Source organism: Lithobates pipiens, unplaced genomic scaffold (assembly GCF_037356315.1).
Source record: "Lithobates pipiens isolate NorthernLeopardFrog02 unplaced genomic scaffold, aLitPip1_a1.2 Scaffold_27, whole genome shotgun sequence".
Lineage (NCBI taxonomy): Eukaryota > Metazoa > Chordata > Amphibia > Anura > Ranidae > Lithobates > Lithobates pipiens.
In genome coordinates this window covers 4414702-4438538 of record NW_027507788.1, presented here as the reverse complement: position 1 = coordinate 4438538, position 23837 = coordinate 4414702, and the positions used below count along the sequence as shown (strand labels likewise).

Sequence of the window (23837 nt, the reverse complement as noted above, 5' to 3'; positions counted from 1 at the left end):
CTTCCCGTCCGGACTGGGACTGAGCGATCAGGTTCTGGGGCCTGAAGGGACAACAGAACACACAAGTAGCATAAGCTGCTGCGACACTCGGGTAAAAAATAAAAATAAAAAATAATAATATATAAAAAAATAATAATAATAATAATAATAATAATAATAATAATATTAGTAAGAAAAAGAAAATCCCAACTTAAAAATTCCAAACACTTTTGCATAAAACTTCAATCACTGTTGAAAAAAAAAAAAAAAAAGCTACAAGTATACACTGACACAAACAATGTTGCTTTGGAAAATTTTGGGGTGCAAACAGCTCGAAGCGTTATCTTTTCTCTTTATATAGTCAGGTTAGTGTTTGGCACCAATCACAAAATCCATTGCCGAGGCGCTGCTCTGCAGGGGACCCTTATTTCTACTTGGAAGCAGCTTTCTCTCTGCAGCAGTCCTGACAGGCCCCCTGGCCGGGACAGACTGATAGCTCTGATCAGTGGATCTCATGTGGACTGTAGGTCTATAGCTGTGTGGGGGGGGGGGGTGTTTGGTCAGCTTGCTGCTCTCGCTTCTCAGCTGCCCATGCCTTAGTGGTGACAAAAGAAGAATTACATTTCAGCAATGGGATCACAGACCGCAAGAAAACATTACAATAAATTGCCATTATTTTCTGTCCTAGGACACCCATACAAGAGTTGGAGTTTGCATGTTCTCCTTGTGCCTGCGCGGGTTTCCTCCGGGTACTCCGGTTTCCTCCAACACTCCAAAGACATGCAGGTAGGTTAATGGGCTTCCGTCTAAAATTGGCCCTAGTATATAAATGGGGACCTTGGATTGTGGGCTCCTTGAGGGTAGGGACCGATGTGAGTGTGTAATGTACAGGGATAGGGACATTTGTATATGCTCAGGTTGAACTGGAGTCTTTATTCAACCTTACTAACCGCGGCACGCACACATACATACATTTTAGGTGATGTACAGATCCCAGGAAGCATTGGGAGCTCTGCTTGTCACCCCCATTCACTAACAGAAGCGTGGCGGTCCTAGTGGCATGTCATCGGAGGTAGCGTCCGAAAAGCCGCAGCCTCCCAATGATGTCACAGGGTAACATGACAGTGCAAAACCCAACAGCGAAGGGGATCTCAACAGCTCATGCACACAGTGGAACCAGTGTGTGCATGAGCTGTTGAGATCCCCTTCTCTGCAGCCGCTGTTGGGTTTTGCACTGTCATGTTTCCCTGTGACATCGTTGGGATGCTGCGGCGGTTCGGACGCTACCTCCGATGACATGCCACTAGGACCGCCACTCTTCTTCTGTTAGTGAATGGGGGGCGACAAGCAGAGCTCCCAATGCTTCCTGGGATCTGTACATCACCTATCCCAGGAGGCACTAGGATGGGGGTCAAAACAATGCATGTATGTATGTATGTATGTATGTATGTATGTATGTATGTATGTATGCATGCATGTATGTATTCTCCCCTTTGAGAAAGTGACTCACACCCTATAAAATGAGAGCACAATGTTTACAAGTCAAGACTGACTTAAGACAAAAGACTTTGTTCAAAAGAAAAAAAAAAAAAAAATCTACACAGAGTGAAACACGAAGCCGAAGGATCAGAACATTTCTCACCCAGGACTCGCTCGTCACAAACAAAGGAAGAGCGATACTTACGGTTCGGCCAGCATCATAGGCAGGGCGTTCTCCTGGATCTTGGAGGGCCGGTTGAAGCCCATGCCGTACACACCTTGTAGGAGTTGTGGCTTCCTGCAATAAAAAAAAAAAAAAGCACAAAGTACCAGATTTAAGATCTGAAGAAGCCGATACAGCACAATGGATTTATAACTAGAGTGAAGTACAAAAGAACAATGTGGGGAGGGGTGGGGGTGGGGAAAGATTTAAGAAAACTGGAGCAGCTGTACATGTAACAGAGTTCAAGTAAAAAAAAAAAAACCGATGAGGTCACTACATGTCACCACCTGAGATGCGTTTCTCTTTTTGAAGATGAAGCCAACTGGAGCGAAACGCGTCCATTCTAGAGGAGAGCCTCTGTCTGGAGCTCTGCCGCTTTATCCAGATTCACTGCAGATTCTGGTCCTAATTTTGTCTCAATGCAAGTACTGAATGTCGGATACTTACCTCACTGATCACCTGCAGGTCTAATCCCCAGGTGAGGGAACCACCTATACCCAATTATACAAATTTCCCCCATGCTCCCACCACCGCTTTTACCAGGCCGCGGGTGCCCCAAGCTTAAGGCAGGCCACAGATGATGCGGTCGCTCTATACTCTCATTCAGACAGTCAGTGTCGATGGGGGAATCCCTCCCGCAGCACTATTGTGTTCATGATGGCGGAGCGCCTTCCCTGCCGGCAGAACGCGATTATAGCCGGCAGAAATAATCGCATGCAAAATAGCTGACAGTCTGGTTGTACGGGAGTCAATGGATCGACTTCAGCACAACCAGCCTGTCCATAGATGGATCAAACTGGTCCCCTCTGAACTGGTCGAGATTCAAACCATCTATGACTGGTGTAAGATCTGCATTGTGTCAGATTACACTGGGAGCTCAGAACGTCACACTCTCGCCCTCTGTAGGCAACAGCGTTTGGGCTTTGTCACCGACCCTGGTGCCCAATGAGACAGCCTGGCACTGTGCCCCGAATGGGCAAAGGTATCGATACCCTTTAAGAACAAACTGGGGGGAGGGTACAGCACTGTAATGGTTTCTTCTTGAATAAAATTACATCTGGAAGCACAAAATACAATAAGACGAGTGAACGGAGAGCAGAGGCTCCCAGGAAGTAATTTTCCATTATCAATTTTAAAGACAACATTCCCGACATTCCATAATATTCCAATATGGTGATCCCTACCAGGGAGAGACCGCTCCCTCCTTCTGCTTTTGGCTTCTGGAATGCCTAAGCAGTCAATGCTATGTTTTTATGTATGGGCGTTACTACCAGGACCTTGCCGTATATAATCCGAGATCTATACAAGTTTGGCAGATCCGTTGAGACCTTCCAGGAACCCAATCCCCCCCCTCCCCCGCTCTCTCCTATGATGGAATTGGGGGTTCTGGTTTATTTCATGACTGGTTCTTCTGACATATCTACTCCACCTCCTGACGAAGCAGATTCATGGATCTGGAAATGCCTTTAAATCTAGCCTCCTCCCAATGCAGGAATCCGCTTCCATTACATAGAGATTATTGAAATATACAGAGATCTTTGTTTGCTGAGCAGCGGTGCCCGAGGTTATATATGGAGAGGTATAAATGTGTACTATGTACCCCAGGGGTGCCCAATCAGTGGCCCGTGGAGCCCTCCGATGTGGCCCTCGACCTCCTGTTCTGGAGGTTGCGGGTTGGCAAGCCTAGATCGCGCCAACCTGCCATCCCAGACCATCAGTGATGTGAAATAAGCCGGGCAGTAGAGGAAGCACGGCTGTAGAGAGTGGAGTCGCATAAGCCGATGCTTCCTGTATTGCGCCGGCTTCGGTCACAGGTGAAGTGATACCAAAAGCACTCTGCCTGGGACAGCAAAATCCGGCAATACCTAAAATGGAAGACGGTTATTGAAGGTGCATTACTAAAATCACATTGTATATATGGGAATATCTGTTCTGCAATGGTTACCGGGCTGCTTGCAAACTGATCCAGCACTGTTACTAACAGTCATAGACTTCTGTTATTACCTGCGAGTTTGCTGCACTTTCAGAAAGTACATCACACCTGCAGGATATAATAGAAGTCTAAGGTAAAGTGCAGCTTATCTGCAGGAAAGCCACAGGGGCACTGCAGTGTGGGTGAACCTTAGCGCATCAGTGTGAAAGCAGCCTCAGGCACCTTTCACACGATCAGTCCGAGACGAAGAAGAAGAAAGAAGAAGGAAGAAGAAGGAAGAAAAAGAAGGAAGAAGAAGGAAGAAAAAGAAGGAAGAAGAAGGAAGAAGAAAGACGGAAGAAAGAAGAAGACAGAAGAGCAACCGTGCCCTTCCATCTGGGGGCCCATAGAGTAGAGCGGGCTGTGTCCCTGTCCGCTCTGCATATTCGGTGTGGACACGAACCTGTCATCTGCCCGCTCCACTCATTGTAGCCCGCGACCGGTTACCAAGTCGCTTAAGTGGCCCTCACTGTTCAAAAGGTTGGGCACCCCTGATGTACCCCATACTCATTAACATGGATCTGGGGACCCGCCCCCCCCCCTCGTTAAGGGGGATTCCAAATGTTGATATGCAACTGTGAATGGACATGACGTCATATTGTGCTATCTTCAAGGCCCCGTTGAAGCGGTACTACAATCCGCGGAACGCGTAGGCCACATCTCTGTTAATTGTTTGGGATCTGCACACCCTGAATTCAAATCTAAAATCGTACAGACTAACGTACTTTCAAACTGTTTTTATAACTAATAAAATTGTCTATTTTTCTATAATCATATCATGGCATTTCACTTGTTTTTATAAAATCAATCATTCACAGAGGGGGACATTGCAACAGGAGGCAGTGCTGATGGTGTATTGATCCCCAGAACTCACATAAAAAAAAAAAAAAAAAAAAAAAAAGTAGCGTCATTTCAGTGAAAAGGAAAAAAAAAACATTTCTAATAATTGAAAAAAAAAAAAAAAAAATTATATCTATCTATAATTATATCTCTAAATATTTTTTTTTTTATTAGAGGTGCGCGATCAATCGCGATTCACCCCCCCACGCGATCTAAGTTCTGGGTGACCCGCGATTTTCTTTTAGTGCCGCCAGTTCCGCGTAACCAGCATGGAATGCAAATGGCAGATATTGGAACCAATGTCAGTCATTGGAGTGTGCGATGTGGCGTGCCGCTGCCTGGTTGTGGGCGGGTACAGTGGCCGGAAAACAGCAGTGAGAGTGCGCACTGCTACACACAGTAGTAGGGAGTGCAACGTGATCCGAACGGGTCACCGCGCTCGGATCGGCACATGCCGCAATCCGCTCCGTGGTCTCGGCTTTAGGAAAGGCAGCGGCTTCGGTCTAGCTCCGAAGCGGCGGCCATCTTTCTACACCCAGGTTGTAGACACTGATCGCTCCGACAGAGCGATCACTTGTAAACAAACCGGCGTCATGTCGCCGGTTCCTCTCCCCCCCCCCCCCCCTCTGTACAGTGGAGGGGAGAGATCCAGAGATGGAAGCAGCCATCCCTCGCAGTACCCTGCCTGTAAATTTTTCAAATAAAACAGTTTTTTGAGAATGGTGATTCTCATGAGAGAGAGAGAGAGAGAGAGAGAGAGCGAGCGAGCGAGCGCGAGAGCGAGCGCGAGAGAGAGAGAGAGAGAGAGATTATATACACATACCAAATGGAATAATCTGCCTGGATACAGTAGAAGGTGGCATGGTAAAGCGCCACCACCCCCCCCATAAATCTCAGGAAATGCAGGAGGTTTAGTTGACACCCCGAGAACACAGAGGTTCCAATCAAAAATTTCAGAGCGTTTTAGAGGGCTGGAATCTGGTCATTAGCAGAGGGGGGGGGGGGGGTATTTACAGACAGGTCCCTGCAGCCGAGCGCAGCCAGGGATTCCTGAAATCAGTTGCCGTGGAGACAGAGGCGAGAGATTTGGCACAGTGATGTAATTAGCACTGCGGTCTCACAGCGGCCACCCCAATCGCCGGAGTAAGGAGGCCGCTTATCTATAACGGGCAGGAAAGGATGGCAGCGTCGGGACCACCTGCCAGAGCCAGAAACGATACGGGAATGAAGAAGTCGTTGGAAGAATGCACCGGGGGGGGGGTCACCTCTAAGGGAAACTCACAAGTCATGAAACCTGCAGAGGTGTTACCCAGAGCAACCATTCTACTCATCTTCATTTACTGGAAAAGCCTCAGTTCTATGACTATGGACATCAAATAGGCCGAGCTTCCAGAGCAACCAGAACTAAAATAGCTCTTCCCCCCCCCCCAGTCTTGCCCCCGGTACTCCGGCTCCGCTCCTAGACTGAAAACGGCTCCCTCCGATTTCACCGCACACTGCAAGCTTCTCACAATGTGCATTAGAAGCTGCAGCAAGTCAGATAGAGCCCCGCCCTCATTTGCTGGCTGGAGGACATCCAGCGTCATCGAGCTCTTTGCTCACCAGCCTGAACTTTCCCTAGCCCTCCCCCCTTTCATTCATTGGATTTCAATCCTTTCAATCATGTAGCTCATCACATGTGGGTGTTACCTATACAAATACAGCCTGCATAGAAACACCCACTCCTCCAGAATGACACCCGCCCATCAAGGCATGCGGACATTTTTTTTTTTTTTTTTTTTTTAAAGCAAAAAGGAGAAGTACAGGGAACGCTTGTTTGTTTTCAGTAGAGAGTGGGCTGAAACCTGCTGTCAGAGTCAGTCCAGGCTCAGGAAAGATTGCAACAATGGAAGAAGTCAGGATCTGCCCAGATGTCTGGACTGGCCCCCGGCCGCTCCTGCCCCCTCCACAGCCCAACACTCCAATGAACGGGAGAAGGGGTTATGGTGGAAACGGGGGCAGAGCAGAGAGCTGCTGACTGACAGTCACCAGCTTATTGTTCACGGAGCTGTGAGAACCGAGCGATTGGCAGGGTCATATCGCTGGGTTCTCAGTCTTAGAGGTACCGGGGGGACAGATGCAGCATCCCCACCTAGGTCAATAAGAATCTTAAAAGAAAAAACAAAACTGCCCCCCCCTCCCCCCCCCAATACATCTTTAACTCCTCCCAAGAGCCCACCCACTGTGTGCAAAAGAACCGAGGGCTCTTTAGAGGAGTACTGAGGTGGGGTGCAGTGATGTCTTCAGGAATCCATGTACAGCACCCTGTCTGGCCCCTCCCACCAGCCACCATATGCTGGTGTCACAGAGAAGCACAGAGACCCAAGTGATGACAGTTTTGGGTCTAAAATAATGTCACGAAAAAGAAAAAATGTATTTTAGGGTTGCACCAATACTAGTTAATGGTGCCGATACCAAGGATTTGCAGGAGCACTTGTACTCCTGCAAACGCTCCCAGTGCCTAGTCCGATACCTGGACAGTCAGGGATGATCAATGCGGCGGGGGGAAGTTATAATCACCGATCTCCCTGTGTGGCTTTCAATAAAGCAACTGAAAGCTGCGGAGGGGAGAGGAGGAGAAGCGGTTGTCAGCTGCTTTATTGAAAGGCACACAGGGAGAGCCGACAGGCAGGGAGGGTGGGGGAGAGGAGAGCTGCAAGCCGACCACGGTGTCAGGGCTGAGTAGCCATGATAAACCATGATCAGTTTTTGTGGGGGGGGGGGGGAAATGCAGAACCAGGCAGGAACACTCAGGTATTTCAGGGGGCCAAATTACACATCACTGTACTGTGCTGTATAACATGCTTTAAAAAAAAGGAACAGGATTTGTTTTTTGGGGTTACAAACACTTTACGTTACACCACCCTGAATGGGCAAAGTGATCGATACCCTTTAAGAAAAAAATTGAGGGGGAGGGTACAGCACTGTACTTGGTTTCTCCTTGAATAAAATTACATCTGAAAGCACAAAATACAACAAGACGAGTGAACGGAGAGCAGAGGCTCCCAGGAAATAATCTTCCAGCATCAATTTTAAAGACAACAATCCCGGCATTCCATAATATATGGTGATCCCTACCAGGGAGAGATCACTCCCTCTTTCTGCTTTTGGCTTCTGGAATGCCTAAGCAGTCAATACTTTGTTTTGTGTATGGGCTTTACTACCAGGACCTTGCTGTATATAATCCGAGATCTATACGAGTTTGGCAGATGCCTTCCAGAACCCCCTTGTACGCCCCCTCCCCCCTATGCTGGAATTGGGGGGGTTCTGGTTTATTTCATGACTGGTTCTTCTGACATATCTACACCTCCTCCACCTCCTGATGAAGCAGAATTATGGATCTGGAAATGCCTTTAAATCTAGCCTCTTCCCAATGCAGGAATCCACATCCACATTATTGAAATATATAGAGATCTTTGTAGCTGAGCAGTGGTGCCCGAGGTTATATATGGGGAGGTATAAATGTGTACTACATACCCCATACTCATTAACATGGGGGGGGGGGGCAACCATATGTTGATATGTCACACTTTGCACCCCCAGGGTTCTATCGAAGAAGCCCTTGTCTTCACCAACATGTGTTCAAAGTGTTGAGGGCTTGTGGTTCAAGAAAGAGGGGGGGGGGGGGTATCGGGACTTGCCCATTCCCTCTTTTTCCTGGCTTGTTGGGCAGCATGCTCTGATTAGGGTCTGGGTGTGGATTTTTGGAGAGGACCTCACACCTAAAAATGTATTTTTGGTGTGGGGGTCCCCCCTCAAAAGCAATACCAGAACCAAAGGGCCTGGCATGGATTTGGGGGGTGGGGAGAGAGGGGCAGCCCAATATGTTTTTATTATATTTCAATGGCCGCTCATTTTCGGTTTACTTTTTTTTTTTTTTTTTTTTTTTTTAGGGTTACAAATACTTTAAAGCGGGAGTCCGCCTTTTTCTTTTTTTTTAAAAAGCCAGCAGCTACAACAGCTGCTGACTTTTAAAATAATGACACTTACCCGCCCAGCGCGCCCGCGATGTCGGCACCCGAAGCCGATCTCTCGATCGTCTCTCGGGTGCTGCCGCCGCCATCTTGGGTATGGGAATCAGGAAGTGGAGCCTTTCGGCTTCATTTCCCGGTTCCCTACTGCGCATGCGCGAGTCGCGCTGCGCAATAAGGATGGTCCCCGCCGTCTCTGGGGTCCGTGCGTTTCCCAGCAGGCAGCGGGGGCACCTTCGGAAAGGGGTGTAGATTCTGCGGAAAGGGGCGTACCTTCTGCAGAATCTATGCCAGAAGTGGGTGCAGATACCTGTACTGTACAGGTACCTGCACCCCCCTCCCCCCTGAAAGGTGCCAATTGTGGCGCCAGAGGGGGGGGGGGGGGAGGGTTCCAATGAGCGGAAGCTCCACTTTAGGGTGGACCTCTGCTTTAAGTTACACCAATAAAAAAAAAAAACACCTGCTATAGCAGGTAAAGGGGAAGTTCACCTTTGGGAACATGTTAGTTACATATCCCACCTGTCAGCTTTGTTGGGAGGAAAAAAAAAACCCAACACACACAATTGGCTCCTGGATTCAAAGCAAATTTGTCAAGCCCGGATTTAACATGTTACTAACTGAGCAGCCCCTCCCCAGTCTGAGTTCTTCTGTGCAGGAGGAAGTTACCAGGTCAAAATTCAGGTACTTGCATTACTTGCTTTATAAAAAAAAAAAAAAAAAAAAAAAAAAAAAAGAATGTGACAATTAAGTAATGAATACAGAGCCACGCGATGAGAATAATAAGGAGGTGCAGACTAATAAAATTATCAGACTGACATCAGATTTGTCAGAGCCCAACCCCTCCGCCCTTGATATGGCACACCACCAGAACTCACAGTCTTAGCTCTTCAAAGGATTTTACTGAATAAAGCGGAGAGTTGGGGTCCCGCTGCAGAACTTCCACTTTGTTCGTCGTATTTACCAGGTTGTTCCGTATCAATTTATTCAACAGCGACTGCGCCGCCTTGTCCTCTGAAAGAAGGAGAAAAAAAAAATTAAATCTTTTTTTTTTATATATATTTTTTTTTTTTTTTTTTTTTTTTTTTTTAAGAAAAATAAAATATTGGGGAGCAGTGAGAAATCTTGCCCACTACAAGTGATCTGTGACTCCATTAGCACAGCCTATGGTGTCTGTGAGCTTATCAAACATCACAGCACAAGATTATTCATGAAAATCTCTGATCAAGGATCACCTCCAACGTATCAGTGATGTCCGACTTCTAGTGTGATAGAAATCAAAGCCCACAGTCTAAAAATCAAACAATTCCTCACAGAATCAGATAACCCAATCGAATCTTTCAACTGTTGAAAGGACACGCCCTCTTCACATAGGGACGCACCGACACCAGTTATTTCAGACTGAGTTACGATACTTTTTTCCCCCCTCCCCTCACCAACACCGAAGACTTGGGTTCACACGTGCGGTGTGCGATTTTCAGGCCCGTTTTCAGTAGCTGTTGATTGAGCTATGGCTCTGATGCAAATGGGCAAGCCAGAGGCATGACTTGTAGGAACGGGCAGCCGCCAGTGCCCTTAAAGTGGAAGTCCATGCTAAAACTAAAATCCCTGCATCTATAGCCACCAGCATGCTAACACCAACCTCTCTAGCCCTGTAAAGAAAAAAAAAAAAAAGAAAAATAATATTAATAATGAGTATACATAGCTTTCCTGGAGGCGATCCGCCCTGATCTCCAGCGGCGGAAGCTCTGGAGAGGACGTGGCTGATAACGGCTGTGAAATTAATGGGATGTGACGTCACCCATAGACTAACTACGGGGCTTCCGTTGTCAGACGTGTCCTCTCCACCCACCGCCACAGTGACACCCCGGCTGACAGCTCTGCGTGGGATCGGGGCGGATCGCCTGCAGAAAAAAAAAAGTATGTATACTCAAGTTTTCTTTAGAGAGAGGTTGGTGTTAGAATGTTGGTGGCTATAGATCCAGGAATTTTACTTTTAGCATGGACTTCCACTTTAACAATAGATGGTTGTTAAGGAATGGCCGGCAAGCCGGCCACCACATTCCTAACAACTGTTGACTCATCAGCTGTCAGTGTGGTTCCCCACCGAATGTAAACAAAAAAATGGATTGCCGGCAAAATAATAAAATGTAATAAAAAATAAAACTCAAGAAAAACTGTGCGGGGGAGGGGTCACGGTTTTTGCAAAACTACTGTCGCACCAACTGATTTCATTGCACTTATTCAAATTGGTCTGAACAAAAATAAAAAAACTGAACACAAAAATAGATCATTTGTTAATTGTGCGGCCCATTGACCAATGTTTATAACCTCCCGATCTTGTTTCTGATCAAATCACTAAATCTACTGATAAGATCGTATTATAAAATTGTTCTGTGTATGGATGGTCACCCCGACTCTATGTAATAATAAGCACAAAGACACAGGAAGGCCATTCATCAGGGGGGGCGATCCTGGAAACAGACCCCCGAATGTAGAACTCACCTTTATCATCTTCCTCCGTATTCGACTTCTCAACGACCTCATTGTTGTCAGTGGAGTCCGTGCCTGCCAATAGGAATGAGAAGAGATCCTTGAAAAGTCTGCCAAGCAATTTTTTAGAGTTCTTGTTCTCTTATCAAACCCTCCCAAAATGGTGAGATCTTCCTCCAGTAGTTTGTGTCTCTGCCCTGCCCACAACAGGGACATCTCCTGCAGTAGTGTCTCTGCCCTGCCCACAACAGGGACATCTCCTGCAGTAGTGTCTCTGCCCTGCCCACAACAGGGACATCTCCTGCAGTAGTGTCTCTGCCCCTCCCACAACAGAGAGATCTCCTGCAGTAGTGTCTCTGCCCCTCCCACAACAGGGAGATCTCCTGCAGTAGTGTCTCTGCCCCTCCCACAACAGGGAGATCTCCTGCAGTAGTGTCTCTGCCCCGCCCACAACAGGGACATCTCCTGCAGTAGTGTCTCTGCCCCTCCCACAACAGGGAGATCTCCTGCAGTAGTGTCTCTGCCCTGCCCACAACAGGGACATCTCCTGCAGTAGTGTCTCTGCCCTGCCCACAACAGGGACATCTCCTGCAGTAGTGTCTCTGCCCCTCCCACAACAGAGAGATCTCCTGCAGTAGTGTCTCTGCCCCTCCCACAACAGGGAGATCTCCTGCAGTAGTGTCTCTGCCCCTCCCACAACAGGGAGATCTCCTGCAGTAGTGTCTCTGCCTCTCCCACAACAGGGAGATCTCCTGCAGTAGTGTCTCTGCCCCTCCCACAACAGGGAGATCTCCTGCAGTAGTGTCTCTGCCCCGCCCACAATGGGGAGATCTCCCGCAGTAGTTTGTGTCTCTGCCCCTCCCACAATGGCGGGATCTCCTGGAGTAGTTTGTGTCTCTGCCCCTCCCACAACAGGGAGCTTTCCTGCAGTAGTTTGTGTCTCTGCCCCTCCCACAACAGGGAGCTTTCCTGCAGTAGTTTGTGTCTCTGCCCCTCCCACAATGGTGAGATCTCCTGGAGTAGTGTCTCTGCCCCTCCCACAACAGGGAGCTTTCCCGCAGTAGTTTGTGTCTCTGCCTCGCCCACAATGATGAGATCTCCAGTAGTTTGTGTCTCTGGCCCGCCCACAATGGAGAGATCTCCTGCAGTAGTTTGTGTCTCTGCCCCTCCCACAACAGGGAGCTTTCCTGCAGTAGTTTGTGTCTCTGCCCCGCCCACAATGGGGAGATCTCCCGCAGTAGTTTGTGTCTCTGCCCCGCCCACAATGGGGAGATTTCCTATATTGGGCATTCTGTAGTAGAAGAAATGGTGATGCCTTTCCGGTATTATCTAACCCCTGTCCTCCATCACAGGATCTCTGCGGTGGTATTCCGGGTCACACTCACCGTTACTCTCCGGCTGGGATGGAGGTTCTTTGTCTTCTTTCAGCTGCAGTTTGTTCAGCTAAAAAGGAGGAGAGGGACAGACAGAAGAGAGAACATTAGCAGTCCTGCACCGGATACATCCACCAATCACCCCATCAACACGGCTGCCCATCCCCCCCCCCCCCCCTTCACCGGACGGGACACACACACACACACACACACACACACACACACACACACAAGAAAACAACAACGACACGATTTGGCAAAAATAAACCTGCCAGGGGTTATAACCCTCCCCCCTACTCTAATAATAAAAAAAATGTTTTCATATAGAATTGTTACAGATCATAATAGTATTTATTATTTTAGTCATTTATAATTTTTATTGAAAATAAAGTTTCACCTTTAGTTCTACTGTAACTAAGAATTGATATTTTGCTGCAGAACGGAGGGTGGGGGTGACATGACTGTTGGGGACACAGACGGTCTATATATTCCGGCACCATGAATGGATACATTGATTCTAAGGAACACATGATGGACTGCCCCCCCCTCCCCCCAGCCAGGAATGTAAAGCCTGCAGACGGAGGGGACATTCAGAGACTCAGTCAGGTCCCTCTTGTAGGAAGGACCCCCCCCCCTCCTCCCCATATCAATAGTAGCTGAGGCATTGGGGGGCATGTGACCCCAGGATGGCCTGACATCCAATCAACACGCTCCAACACCGTCACATGACAACAAGGAAGATGTTACCCCTGCCCATCGGAGGGCGCTCTCACTGTCCTCAATGGGCTCAGTCTCCTGTTAGAGCCACCCCCCCACGGACACAAAGATAAAGTCGACAGCACAGGGGCACCACACAGGGAAGGCTGGAGTTGCACTGGTAACAGGGGATCAATGGGGGGGGGGGGGGGCCCTGTGCAGGCTGTGAGGGGCCCCTATGAAGAGAGTGTATGGCTGTCTGCAGGAATATCAAAAAACAAAAAATTTAGCGATGACATAACACTGAACTTCCTGTGCTGACCAGGATGGGGTTTTTGATGAAGAGGAACCCTAAAGGGCCCTTGGTCATTATAGGAGACCGAGGATAGGGCCCCAGTGGGGTCCCATGCTGACGTGTGTCCATGGTGCGAGGGGGGGTCCTGCGCCAAGTATAGGGGTCCCATGATGGAGCGGGATCCATGGTGAGGGGGTCCCTGCGCCAAGTATAGGGGACCCATGATGGAGCGGGGTCCATGGTGAGGGGGTCCCTGCGCCAAGTATAGGGGACCCATGATGGAGCGGGGTCCATGGTGAGGGGGGTCCTGCGCCAAGTATAGGGGTCCCATGGTGAGGGGGGGCCCTGCGCCAAGTATAGGGGTCCCATGGTGAGGGGGGGCCCTGCGCCAAGTATAGGGGTCCCATGGTGGAGCAGGGCCCATGGTGCAGGGGGGCACGCCTGTGCCAAGTATAGGGGTCCCATGATGGAGCGGGTCCATGGTGCAGGGGGCCCCTGCGCCGAGTATAGGGGGGGGGGTCACATGATGGGGCCCCCTGTGCTGAATGTACAGCTCTCCGCAGGAAACTAAGAGATTTTATGATCCAAGACATAACAGTGGACCCAGCCATGACTGGGAGGGGCCCCAGGATGAGGAGACGTACCCCAGAGGGGCTCCAGCATGACATGTACCCCTGAAGGGACCCTGTGATGAAGAAAGCCCAGTATAGGGCCCCTAGCATAAATGGAGCCTGGGAGGGGCCCCAGGATGACATGTACCATAGAGGGGCCCCTGTGCTGAAGGCAGCCCCCGACAGGGCCCCTGGTATAAGTGGACCCTGGGAGGGGCCCCAGGATGACAGGTGTCCGAGAGAGCCTCCGCGATGAAGAAGGCCCCCAAAAGAGAGGGCCCCTGTGACGAAGAACACCCCCCCGGGATGAAGAAGGCCCCCATATAGGGTCCCCCGGGATAAAGACGGCCCCCCGGATAAAGATGGCCCTCCGATTAGGGGCCCCCGTGATGAAGGCAGCCCCCGGATAGAGCCCCCCTGTGATGAAGGAGGCCTCTGGATAGGGAATCTAGAATGATAGGTCCCCTAGTATGACACGTACACCACAGGGTCCCCTGTGATGAATATAGAAGGCCGGGATAGGGCCCCTAGTATAAGTGGACCCTGGGAGGGGCGCCAGTGATGATTAAGAGACCAGAATGAAGAAAAACTTATAGGGGCCCCCATGATGAAGTGGGCCACGGGGTAACTGAGCTGAGTTTAGGGGCCCCTAGATGAGGGGGGGGGTGACAGAGGGGGTTCTGTGACAAGTACAGGGGTCTCAAGATGAAGCGCTAAGAAGTTAAGGGGACCCCAGAATGAAGCCGCCCCCGAGGGTCTCCATACCTCCAGGCTCTCCGGCCCTCCTCTCACAGTCTCAGCCGCCGCTTCCTGCTCGTCCACCGCCTGGGCCCAGGAGTCAGTCGCCATCGTGCTTCAGCTTCTCTCTCAACCGGAAGCTTCCCGAAAGACAGTCCACACCTACTTCCGGCCACGGCCCACCAATAGGAGTGAAAACTCGCCCGGCTTGTCCGTCCTGATATCCTCCCGGCCAGACCCCGCTCCCTGTATCCTCCGTTCCGGGCACTTCGAGATCCGGCAACACGCGGAGCCCCGCCCCTACCATGATCTCACTCACTGCTCCGCCCACTCCTGCTGGTTTCCTTGGTAACTCTTTACAGCCACAGTGAGGGGAGAGAATAATAGGGGGAAGTGTGTGTTGTAGATGGGCCCCAAGAGGCCAGTGTGTGATGTAGAGGGGCCCCAAGAGGCCAGTGTGTGTTGTAAAGGGGCCCAAGAGGACAGTGTGTGATGTAGAGGGGCCCCAAGAGGCCAGTGTGTGTTGTAGAGGGGCCCCAAGAGGCCAGTGTGTGTTGTAGAGGGGCCCCAAGAGGCCAGTGTGTGTTGTAGAGGGGCCCCAAGAGGCCAGTGTGTGTTGTAGAGGGGCCCAAGAGGCCAGTGTGTGTTGTAGAGGGGCCCAAGAGGCCAATGTGTGTTGTAGAGGGGCCCAAGAGGCCAGTGTGTGTTGTAGAGGGGCCCAAGAGGCCAGTGTGTGTTGTAGAGGGGCCCAAGAGGCCAGTGTGTGCAGTAGAGGGGCCCAAGAGGCCAGTGTGTGCAGTAGAGGGGCCCCAAGAGGCCAGTGTGTGCAGTAGAGGGGCCCCAAGAGGCCAGTGTGTGCAGTAGAGGGGCCCCAAGAGGCCAGTGTGTGCTGTAGAGGGGCCCAAGAGGCCAGTGTGTGCAGTAGAGGGGCCCAAGAGGCCAGTGTGTGCAGTAGAGGGGCCCCAAGAGGCCAGTGTGTGCAGTAGAGGGGCCCCAAGAGGCCAGTGTGTGCAGTAGAGGGGCCCCAAGAGGCCAATGTGTGCAGTAGAGGGGCCCCAAGAGGCCAGTGTGTGCAGTAGAGGGGCCCCAAGAGGCCAGTGTGTGCAGTAGAGGGGCCCCAAGAGGCCAGTGTGTGCAGTAGAGGGGCCCCAAGAGGCCAGTGTGTGCAGTAGAGGGGCCCCAAGAGGCCAGTGTGTGCAGTAGAGGGGCCCCAAGAGGCCAGTGTGTGCAGTAGAGGGGCCCCAAGAGGCCAGTGTGTGCAGTAGAGGGGCCCCAAGAGGCCAGTGTGTGCTGTAGAGGGGCCCCAAGAGGCCAGTGTGTGTTGTAGAGGGGCCCCAAGAGGCCAGTGTGTGTTGTAGAGGGGCCCCAAGAGGCCAGTGTGTGTTGTAGAGGGGCCCCAAGAGGCCAGTGTGTGTTGTAGAGGGGCCCCAAGAGGCCAGTGTGTGTTGTAGAGGGGCCCCAAGAGGCCAGTGTGTGTTGTAGAGGGGCCCCAAGAGGCCAGTGTGTGCTGTAGAGGAGCCCCAAGAGGCCAGTATGTGCTGTAGAAGAGCCCCAAGAGCCCAGTGTGAGCTGTATGGGGGCCCCAAGAGGCCAGTGTGTGTTGTAGAGGGGCCCCAAGAGGCCAGTGTGTGTTGTAGAGGGGCCCCAAGAGGCCAGTGTGTGTTGTAGAGGAGCCCCAAGAGGCCAGTGTGTGTTGTAGAGGAGCCCCAAGAGGCCAGTGTGTGTTGTAGAGTGGCTCCAAGAGGCCAGTGTGTGTTGTAGAGGGGCCCCAAGAGGCCAGTGTGTGTTGTAGAGGGGCCCCAAGAGGCCAGTGTGTGTTGTAGAGTGGCCCCAAGAGGCCAGTGTGTGTTGTAGAGGGGCCCCAAGAGGCCAGTGTGTGTTGTAGAGGAGCCCCAAGAGGCCAGTGTGTGTTGTAGAGGAGCCCCAAGAGACCAGTGTGTGCTGTAGAGGAGCCCCAAGAGACCAGTGTGTGCTGTAGAGGAGCCCCAAGAGGCCAGTGTGTGCTGTAGAGGAGCCCCAAGAGGCCAGTGTGTGCTGTAGAGGAGCTCCAAGAGGCCAGTGTGTGCTGTAGAGGAGCCCCAAGAGCCCAGTGTGTGTTGTAGAGAAGCCTCAAGAGCCCAGTGTGTGCTGTAGAGAAGCCCCAAGAGGCCAGTGTGTGCTGTAGAGGAGCCCCAAGAGGCCAGTGTGTGCTGTAGAGGAGCCCCAAGAGGCCAGTGTGTGCTGTAGAGGAGCCCCAAGAGGCCAGTGTGTGCTGTAGGGGGGCCCCAAGAGGCCAATGTGTGCTGTAGAGGGGCCCCAAGAGGCCAGTGTGTGCTGTAGGGGGGCCCCAAGAGGCCAGTGTGTGCTGTAGGGGGGCTCCAAGAGGACAGTGTGTGCTGTAGAGGGGCCCCAAGAGGCCAGTGTGTGCTGTAGAGGAGCCCCAAGAGGCCAGTGTGTGCTGTAGAGGAGCCCCAAGAGGCCAGTGTGTGCTTTAGAGGGGCCCCAAAAGCCCAGTGTGTGCTGTAGAGGGGCCCCAAGAGCCCAGTGTGTGCTTTTTTTTTCCCCCTCATGATTTGATCCGTTGATTGGATGTCGTTTGGAGCACCATATATACTTTCCAGCTGGTGACTGACCTAAGGACCGGGCACGTTTGCCGGTAGGAGGTTCCCGGTGTGCCTGGCGGTGTAGACCATCGTACCATTACAGCTCTGGATCGGGGACCCGCTAGATTGGATCGTCTGAACGCCTGTCTGACCCACCTCTGTACGGCGTGTGTGCCCACCCTCTGTGGTAAGTGAACCCAATCCCTGGGGTGTTGTATGATGCAGATTTGTGAAGGTTACATGGAGAAGTCTGCTGACCCTATTAGATTGTGAGCTCTTCTGAGCAGGGCCCTCTTAATCCTCTTGTATTTTATTGTATTGTCTCCTTTTATGTTGTAAAGCGCTGTGTAAATTGCTGGCACTACATAAATCCTGAATAATAATAATGATAATATCCATCATCATTAGAAGAGGCATCACTCCGAGTTCTTTTCAAATAGGACTACACAGTACTTAATAGAGCCGCTTTAACCACTGGACCAATTTGCAGCCAAAGGACCAGGCCCCCTTTTTTTTGCGATTCGGCGCTGCGTCGCTTTAACTGACAATTGCGCGGTCGTGCGACGTGGCTCCCAAACAAAATCGGTGTCCTTTTTTTTCCCCACAAATAGAGCTTTCTTTTGGTGGTATTCGATCTCCTCTGCGGTTTTTATTTTTTGCGCTATAAACAAAAATAGAGCGTCAATTTTGAAAAAAACGCATTCTTTTTTTACTTTTTGTTATAATAAAATATCCCCCAAAAAATATATATAAAAAAAAAAAAACATTTTTTTCCCTCAGTTTAGACCGATACGTATTCTTCTACATATTTTTGGTAAAAAAAAAAAAAAAAAAAAACATCGCAATTAGCGATTATTGATTGGTTTGCGCAAAAGTTATAGCGTTTACAAAATAGGGGATAGTTTTATAGCATTTTTATTAATAATATATAGATTATTTTTTTACTAGTAATGGCGGCGATCAGCGATTTTTTTATTTTTTTTTTATTTTTTTTTTTTTTATTTATTTATTTATTTTTTTTTTATTTTATTTTTTTTTTTATTGTGACCAATAGCATTTTTATTAATATATATATTTTTTTACTAGTAATGGCGGCGATCAGCGATTTTTATTGTGACTGCGGCATTATGGCGGACACATCGGACAATTTTTGACACATTTTTGGGACCATTGTTATTTATACAGCAATCAATGCTATTTAAATGCACTGATTCCTGTGTAAATGACACTGGCAGTGAAGGAGTTAACCACTAGGGGGCAGTGTAGGGGTTATGTGTGATGTTATGTGTTTTTATTTTATTTTTTTATTGTAGGGGGGCGTGGCCCGGCATGTGACGTCACTGATCGTCTTTCCCTACAAAAGGGAACAGACGATCGATGACAGCCACACTAGGAAGCACGGGGGAGAGGTTTGTTTACACAAGACCTCTCCTCGTTCTTCAGCTCTGTGACCCGATCGCGGGACACCAGCGGTGATCGGGTCCCCTGGTCCCACAGTCATGGAGCTCAGGACCGGGTTGGGAGCGGTGGCAGGGCTGCAGAGGGGCCCCAAGAGGCCAGTGTGCGGTGCAGAGGGGCCCCAAGAGGCCAGTGTGCGGTGCAGAGGGGCCCCAAGAGGCCAGTGTGCGCTGCAGAGGGGCCCCAAGAGGCCAGTGTGCACCGCAGAGGGGCCCCAAGAGCTCCGTGTGCGCCGCAGAGGGGCCCCAAGAGCTCCGTGTGCGCCGCAGAGGGGCCCCAAGAGCTCCGTGTGCGCCGCAGAGGGGCCCCAAGAGCTCCGTGTGCGCCGCAGAGGGGCCCCAAGAGCTCCGTGTGCGCCGCAGAGGGGCCCCAAGAGGCCAGTGTGCGCCGCAGAGGGGCCCCAAGAGGCCAGTGTGCGCCGCAGAGGGGCCCCAAGAGGCCAGTGTGCGCCGCAGAGGGGCCCCAAGAGGCCAGTGTGCGCCGCAGAGGGGCCCCAAGAGGCCAGTGTGCGCCGCAGAGGGGCCCAAAGAGGCCAGTGTGCGGTGCAGAGGGGCCCCAAGAGCTCCGTGTGTGCTGCAGAGGGGCCCAAGAGCTCCGTGTGCGCCGCAGAGGGGCCCCAAGAGGCCAGTGTGCGCCGCAGAGGGGCCCCAAGAGGCCAGTGTGCGCCGCAGAGGGGCCCCAAGAGGCCAGTGTGCGTTGTAGAGGGGTCCAAGAGCTCCGTGTGCGCCGCAGAGGGGCCCCAAGAGCTCCGTGTGCGCCGCAGAGGGGCCCCAAGAGGCCAGTGTGCGCCGCAGAGGGGCCCCAAGAGGCCAGTGTGCGCCGCAGAGGGGCCCCAAGAGGCCAGTGTGCGCCGCAGAGGGGCCCCAAGAGCCCAGTGTGCGCCGCAGAGGGGCCCCAAGAGGCCAGTGTGCGCCGCAGAGGGGCCCCAAGAGGCCAGTGTGCGCCGCAGAGGGGCCCCAAGAGGCCAGTGTGCGCCGCAGAGGGGCCCCAAGAGGCCAGTGTGCGCCGCAGAGGGGCCCCAAGAGGCCAGTGTGCGCCGCAGAGGGGCCCCAAGAGGCCAGTGTGCGCCGCAGAGGGGCCCCAAGAGGCCAGTGTGCGGTGCAGAGGGGCCCCAAGAGCTCCGTGTGTGCTGCAGAGGGGCCCAAGAGCTCCGTGTGCGCCGCAGAGGGGCCCCAAGAGGCCAGTGTGCGCCGCAGAGGGGCCCCAAGAGGCCAGTGTGCGCCGCAGAGGGGCCCCAAGAGGCCAGTGTGCGTTGTAGAGGGGTCCAAGAGCTCCGTGTGCGCCGCAGAGGGGCCCCAAGAGCTCCGTGTGCGCCGCAGAGGGGCCCCAAGAGGCCAGTGTGCGCCGCAGAGGGGCCCCAAGAGGCCAGTGTGCGCCGCAGAGGGGCCCCAAGAGGCCAGTGTGCGCCGCAGAGGGGCCCCAAGAGCCCAGTGTATGCACGCGCCATTAAACTTCTCTCTGTCTATGTGGAATGGGAAGGCGGTGACTGGCAGCGGGTGCGCCCAGCGGCGAGGTGACGGCCTCTCTGATCTCACACTAATTACTCCTCAATCAGCGGCGCCTTCCTCTCCCGTCTGTCGGAGGATTTCATATCCAACTCTAATTATCGCCAAAAGAGGAAGAAAGGAAACGCCGTTCCCGGGAGATCGGCGGGAAGATGGAGGTGGAGGCGCTGCCTCTGATTGGAGGTGGAGGCGCTGCCTCTGATTGGAGGTGGAGGCGCTGCCTCTGATTGGAGGTGGAGGCGCTGCCTCTGATTGGAGGTGGAGGACGCCTCGATCTGGTTTGGGCCGCAAAATCATTTTTGTCTATCCAAAAACTTTGATTTTTTAAAGCCGACCAATACACGTCACAATCCGATTGTACAATCCCTGCGCAAAATCATCCAACCGCCCCTCCCCCACTCATTAACAAATATATATATATATATAAAAAGGATGTAGAGGGGACACTTGTATTATAGATGGTTTTGTTCTGTTTTACTATATTCTTTCCTATTCCTTTTATTTTTTACTCCTATTTTCAACGTTTCAAATTCAAAATGAATTGGAATCGAATTTGAAACCGGTGCAAATTTAATTAGAAATTTCGTCTGAAATATTATTTTGGATTATTTTTTTTTTTATTTGTTACTATTGAAATTTGGAAATACAGATACCTCCGAATTTCCAAATAATGAAAAATATGTTAAGATTTTCGATTCGGAACTAAACGAACCACGCATGTCTACTTCCTGTTTTAGCTATGAGACAGGAAGTGAAGGGAAATCTCTCCAATGGTGAGAGATAGTGACTTCCTCTCACTCCCTCTTTTATCTATGGGACAGTAAGGGAAATCTACCCAATGGGGACACTAGTTCTCTTCACAACCGGGGATTCCCTCACGTTGGAGGGATTTCTTCTCATGTCCTGCTTTGGCTATGGGACAGGAAGTGAAGGGAAATCTCCCCCCAATAGGGAAATTAGTTCTGGTGACAACCAGGGATCCCCTCGCTGTAGAGGGATTTCCTCTCACTTCATGTTGTAGCTATGGGACAGGAAGTGAAGGGAAATCTCCCCAATGGGGACAGCCAGGGATCCCCTCGCTGTGGTGGTATTTCCTCTCTTTTTTTTGTCTGTGTGACAGGAAGTGAAAGGAAATCTCCCTAATGGGGACAGCTTGGGATTCCTTCACTGTGGAAGGATTTCCGCTCACTTTCTCCTTTGGCAAAGGGACAGGAAGTGAAGGAAAATCACCCCAATGGGGACAACCAGTGATCCCCTCACTAACGGGATTTCCTCTCACTTCATGTTGTGGCTATGGGACAGGAAGTGAAGGGAAATCTCCCCAATGGGGACAGCCAGGGATCCCCTCGCTGTGGTGGTATTTCCTCTCTTTTTTTTGTCTCTGTGACAGGAAGTGAAAGGAAATCTCCCTAATGGGGACAGCTTGGGATTCCTTCTCTGTGGAAGGATTTCCTCTCACTTCCTCTTTTGGCAAAGGGACAGGAAGTGAAGGGAAATCACCCCAAGGGGGTCACAGATAGCATAAAACTGACAGGGGCTATAACCCTCCCTTACTCCATCCAAAAACGGGGCGATGGATTTTTTATTTTTCTTGCGGATTCTGAGAAATTTTCCGTGAAGGCAGAACCGGTAATTGTGCTTTAAAATTGGAGAGAAACGTCCGCCCCCCCCCCCCCCGGGCGCGGGCCCCGCTGCGGCTCACTCCTGCGGTACCGCGCGGCACGGCGGGTTATTTTTAGGCTTCAGGGGAGAAGCTTTTGATCTAATAGACGTCTCCGCTCGGCTATATAAAGCGATGGGAACACAACAATGGTGGCGGCGTGCGACGCATTAACTTCTCACAGCCTGAACTGAAATGACACCATCAGTGCATTCAGCAGATGCCGCGGCGGGAGAAGAAAAAAAAAGGCGCTCACTCTGTGAATGGCGCCGCGTCGAGTTTTTTTTTTCTTCCTCGCATTGTGTCTGCGGCGGAATGTGTCACCGCCAAGAGAGGAACGCCGCTGCTCAAGGTCCCCCGATAAACTGGAAGTAGAGCCGTGACATTGATGAGGGGGATACCGCGTCTCAGGGCCGCAACGCGATGGAATCCCAGGGCCGGCGCCGCCGCCGCGCTGCGTTCACCGCCTGACCTGCCCTTACCTGACCCATCTCACATCATAGACATTGTAAATGGGCCAGGCCACTGCTGACTCATGTTTGGGGGGGGGGGGGGGGTTGTCATCCCCATTTTTTTTCTATGGTTGTCACAGGGACAGGAAGTGATGTGAATTCTCTCCGGTGGGGACACAGACAAACAAAATTAGGGAGAGTCGGCCTCTCTATTTGTCCTGTTTACGGTTATCAGTGAAAGTAAAAGAAAATCCCAAGTCTTGAGTTATCACCAGAACATGAAGAGAGGGGAAATCTTCAAAATGGGGACAGTCGGGGATTCCCTCGCTTCCTGTGTTGGCCATGGTACAGGAAGTGAAGGGAAATCTCCCCAATGGAGACATTAACTAGTTCCGGTGACAGCCAGGTATTTCTTCTCACTTACTGACTTGGTCATGGTACAGGAAGTGAAGGGAAATCTCCCCAATGGGGACACTAGTTCCGGGGACAACCAGCGATTTCCTCACTTTGAAGTGATTTCCCCCTCACTTTTCTTTTTTGTGTATGGAACAGGAAGTGAAGGGAAATCTCCCCAATGGAGACACTAACTAGATCTGGTGACAACCAGGGATTTCCTCTCACTTCCTGTGTTGGCTATGGGACAGGAAGTGAAGAGAAATCTCCCCAATGGGGACACTTACTAGTTCTGGTGACAACCAGGAATTTCCTCTCACTTCCTGTGTTGGCTATGGGACAGGAAGTGAAGGGAAATCTCATCAATGGTGACACTAGTTCTGGTGACAACTAGGGATTTCCTCACTTTGAAGTGATTTCCCCCTCACTTTTCTTCTTCTTTTTTTTGTGTATGGGACAGGAAGTGAAGGGAAATCTCCCCAATAGAGACACTAACTAGTTCTGGTGACAACCAGGGATTTCCTCTCACTTCCTGTGTCGGATATGGAACTGGAAGTGAAGAGACATATTCCCAGTAGGGACACTTACTAGTTCTGGTGACATCCATGGATTTCCTCTCACTTCCTGTGTTTGCCATAGTACAGGAAGTGAAGGGAAATCTCCTCAATGGGGACACTAGTTCTGATGACAACCAATGTCCCCATTGGGGAGCTTCCCCTTCCCTTCCTGTCCCATAGCCAACACAGCAAGTGAGATGAAACACCTGGTTGTCACCAGAACTAGTTAGTATGTCTATTGGGGAGATTTCCCTCCACTTCCTGTCCCATACACAAAAAAATTAAAGTGAGGGGGAAATCACTTCAAAGTGAGGAAATCACTGGTTGTCACCGGAACTAGTGTCGCCATTGGGGAGATTTCCCTTCACTTCCTGTGCCATGACCAAGACAGGAAGTGAGAAGAAATACCGGGCTGTCACCAGAACTAGTTAGTGTCTCCATTGGGGAGATTTCCCTTCACTTCCTGTACCATGGTCAACACAGGAAGCGAGGGAATCCCCGACTGTCCCCATTTTGAAGATTTT

At 51.1% G+C, this 23837-nt stretch overlaps 1 protein-coding gene across 1 annotated transcript in view; it reads right to left on the bottom strand.

Annotated features, from left to right (window-relative positions):
* Positions 1-14959, bottom strand: part of LOC143933424 (ATP-dependent RNA helicase DDX19A) — a gene marked incomplete in the record, with an annotated part of 21062 nt that extends 6103 nt beyond the window's left edge. The window contains 6 exon segments of the mRNA XM_077456314.1: positions 9-41; positions 1664-1756; positions 9379-9514; positions 11006-11068; positions 12379-12436; positions 14734-14959. Of these exon segments, the coding sequence (XP_077312440.1) occupies positions 9-41; positions 1664-1756; positions 9379-9514; positions 11006-11068; positions 12379-12436; positions 14734-14817 (467 nt within the window).
* Between the last annotated feature and the right edge of the window lie 8878 nt (positions 14960-23837).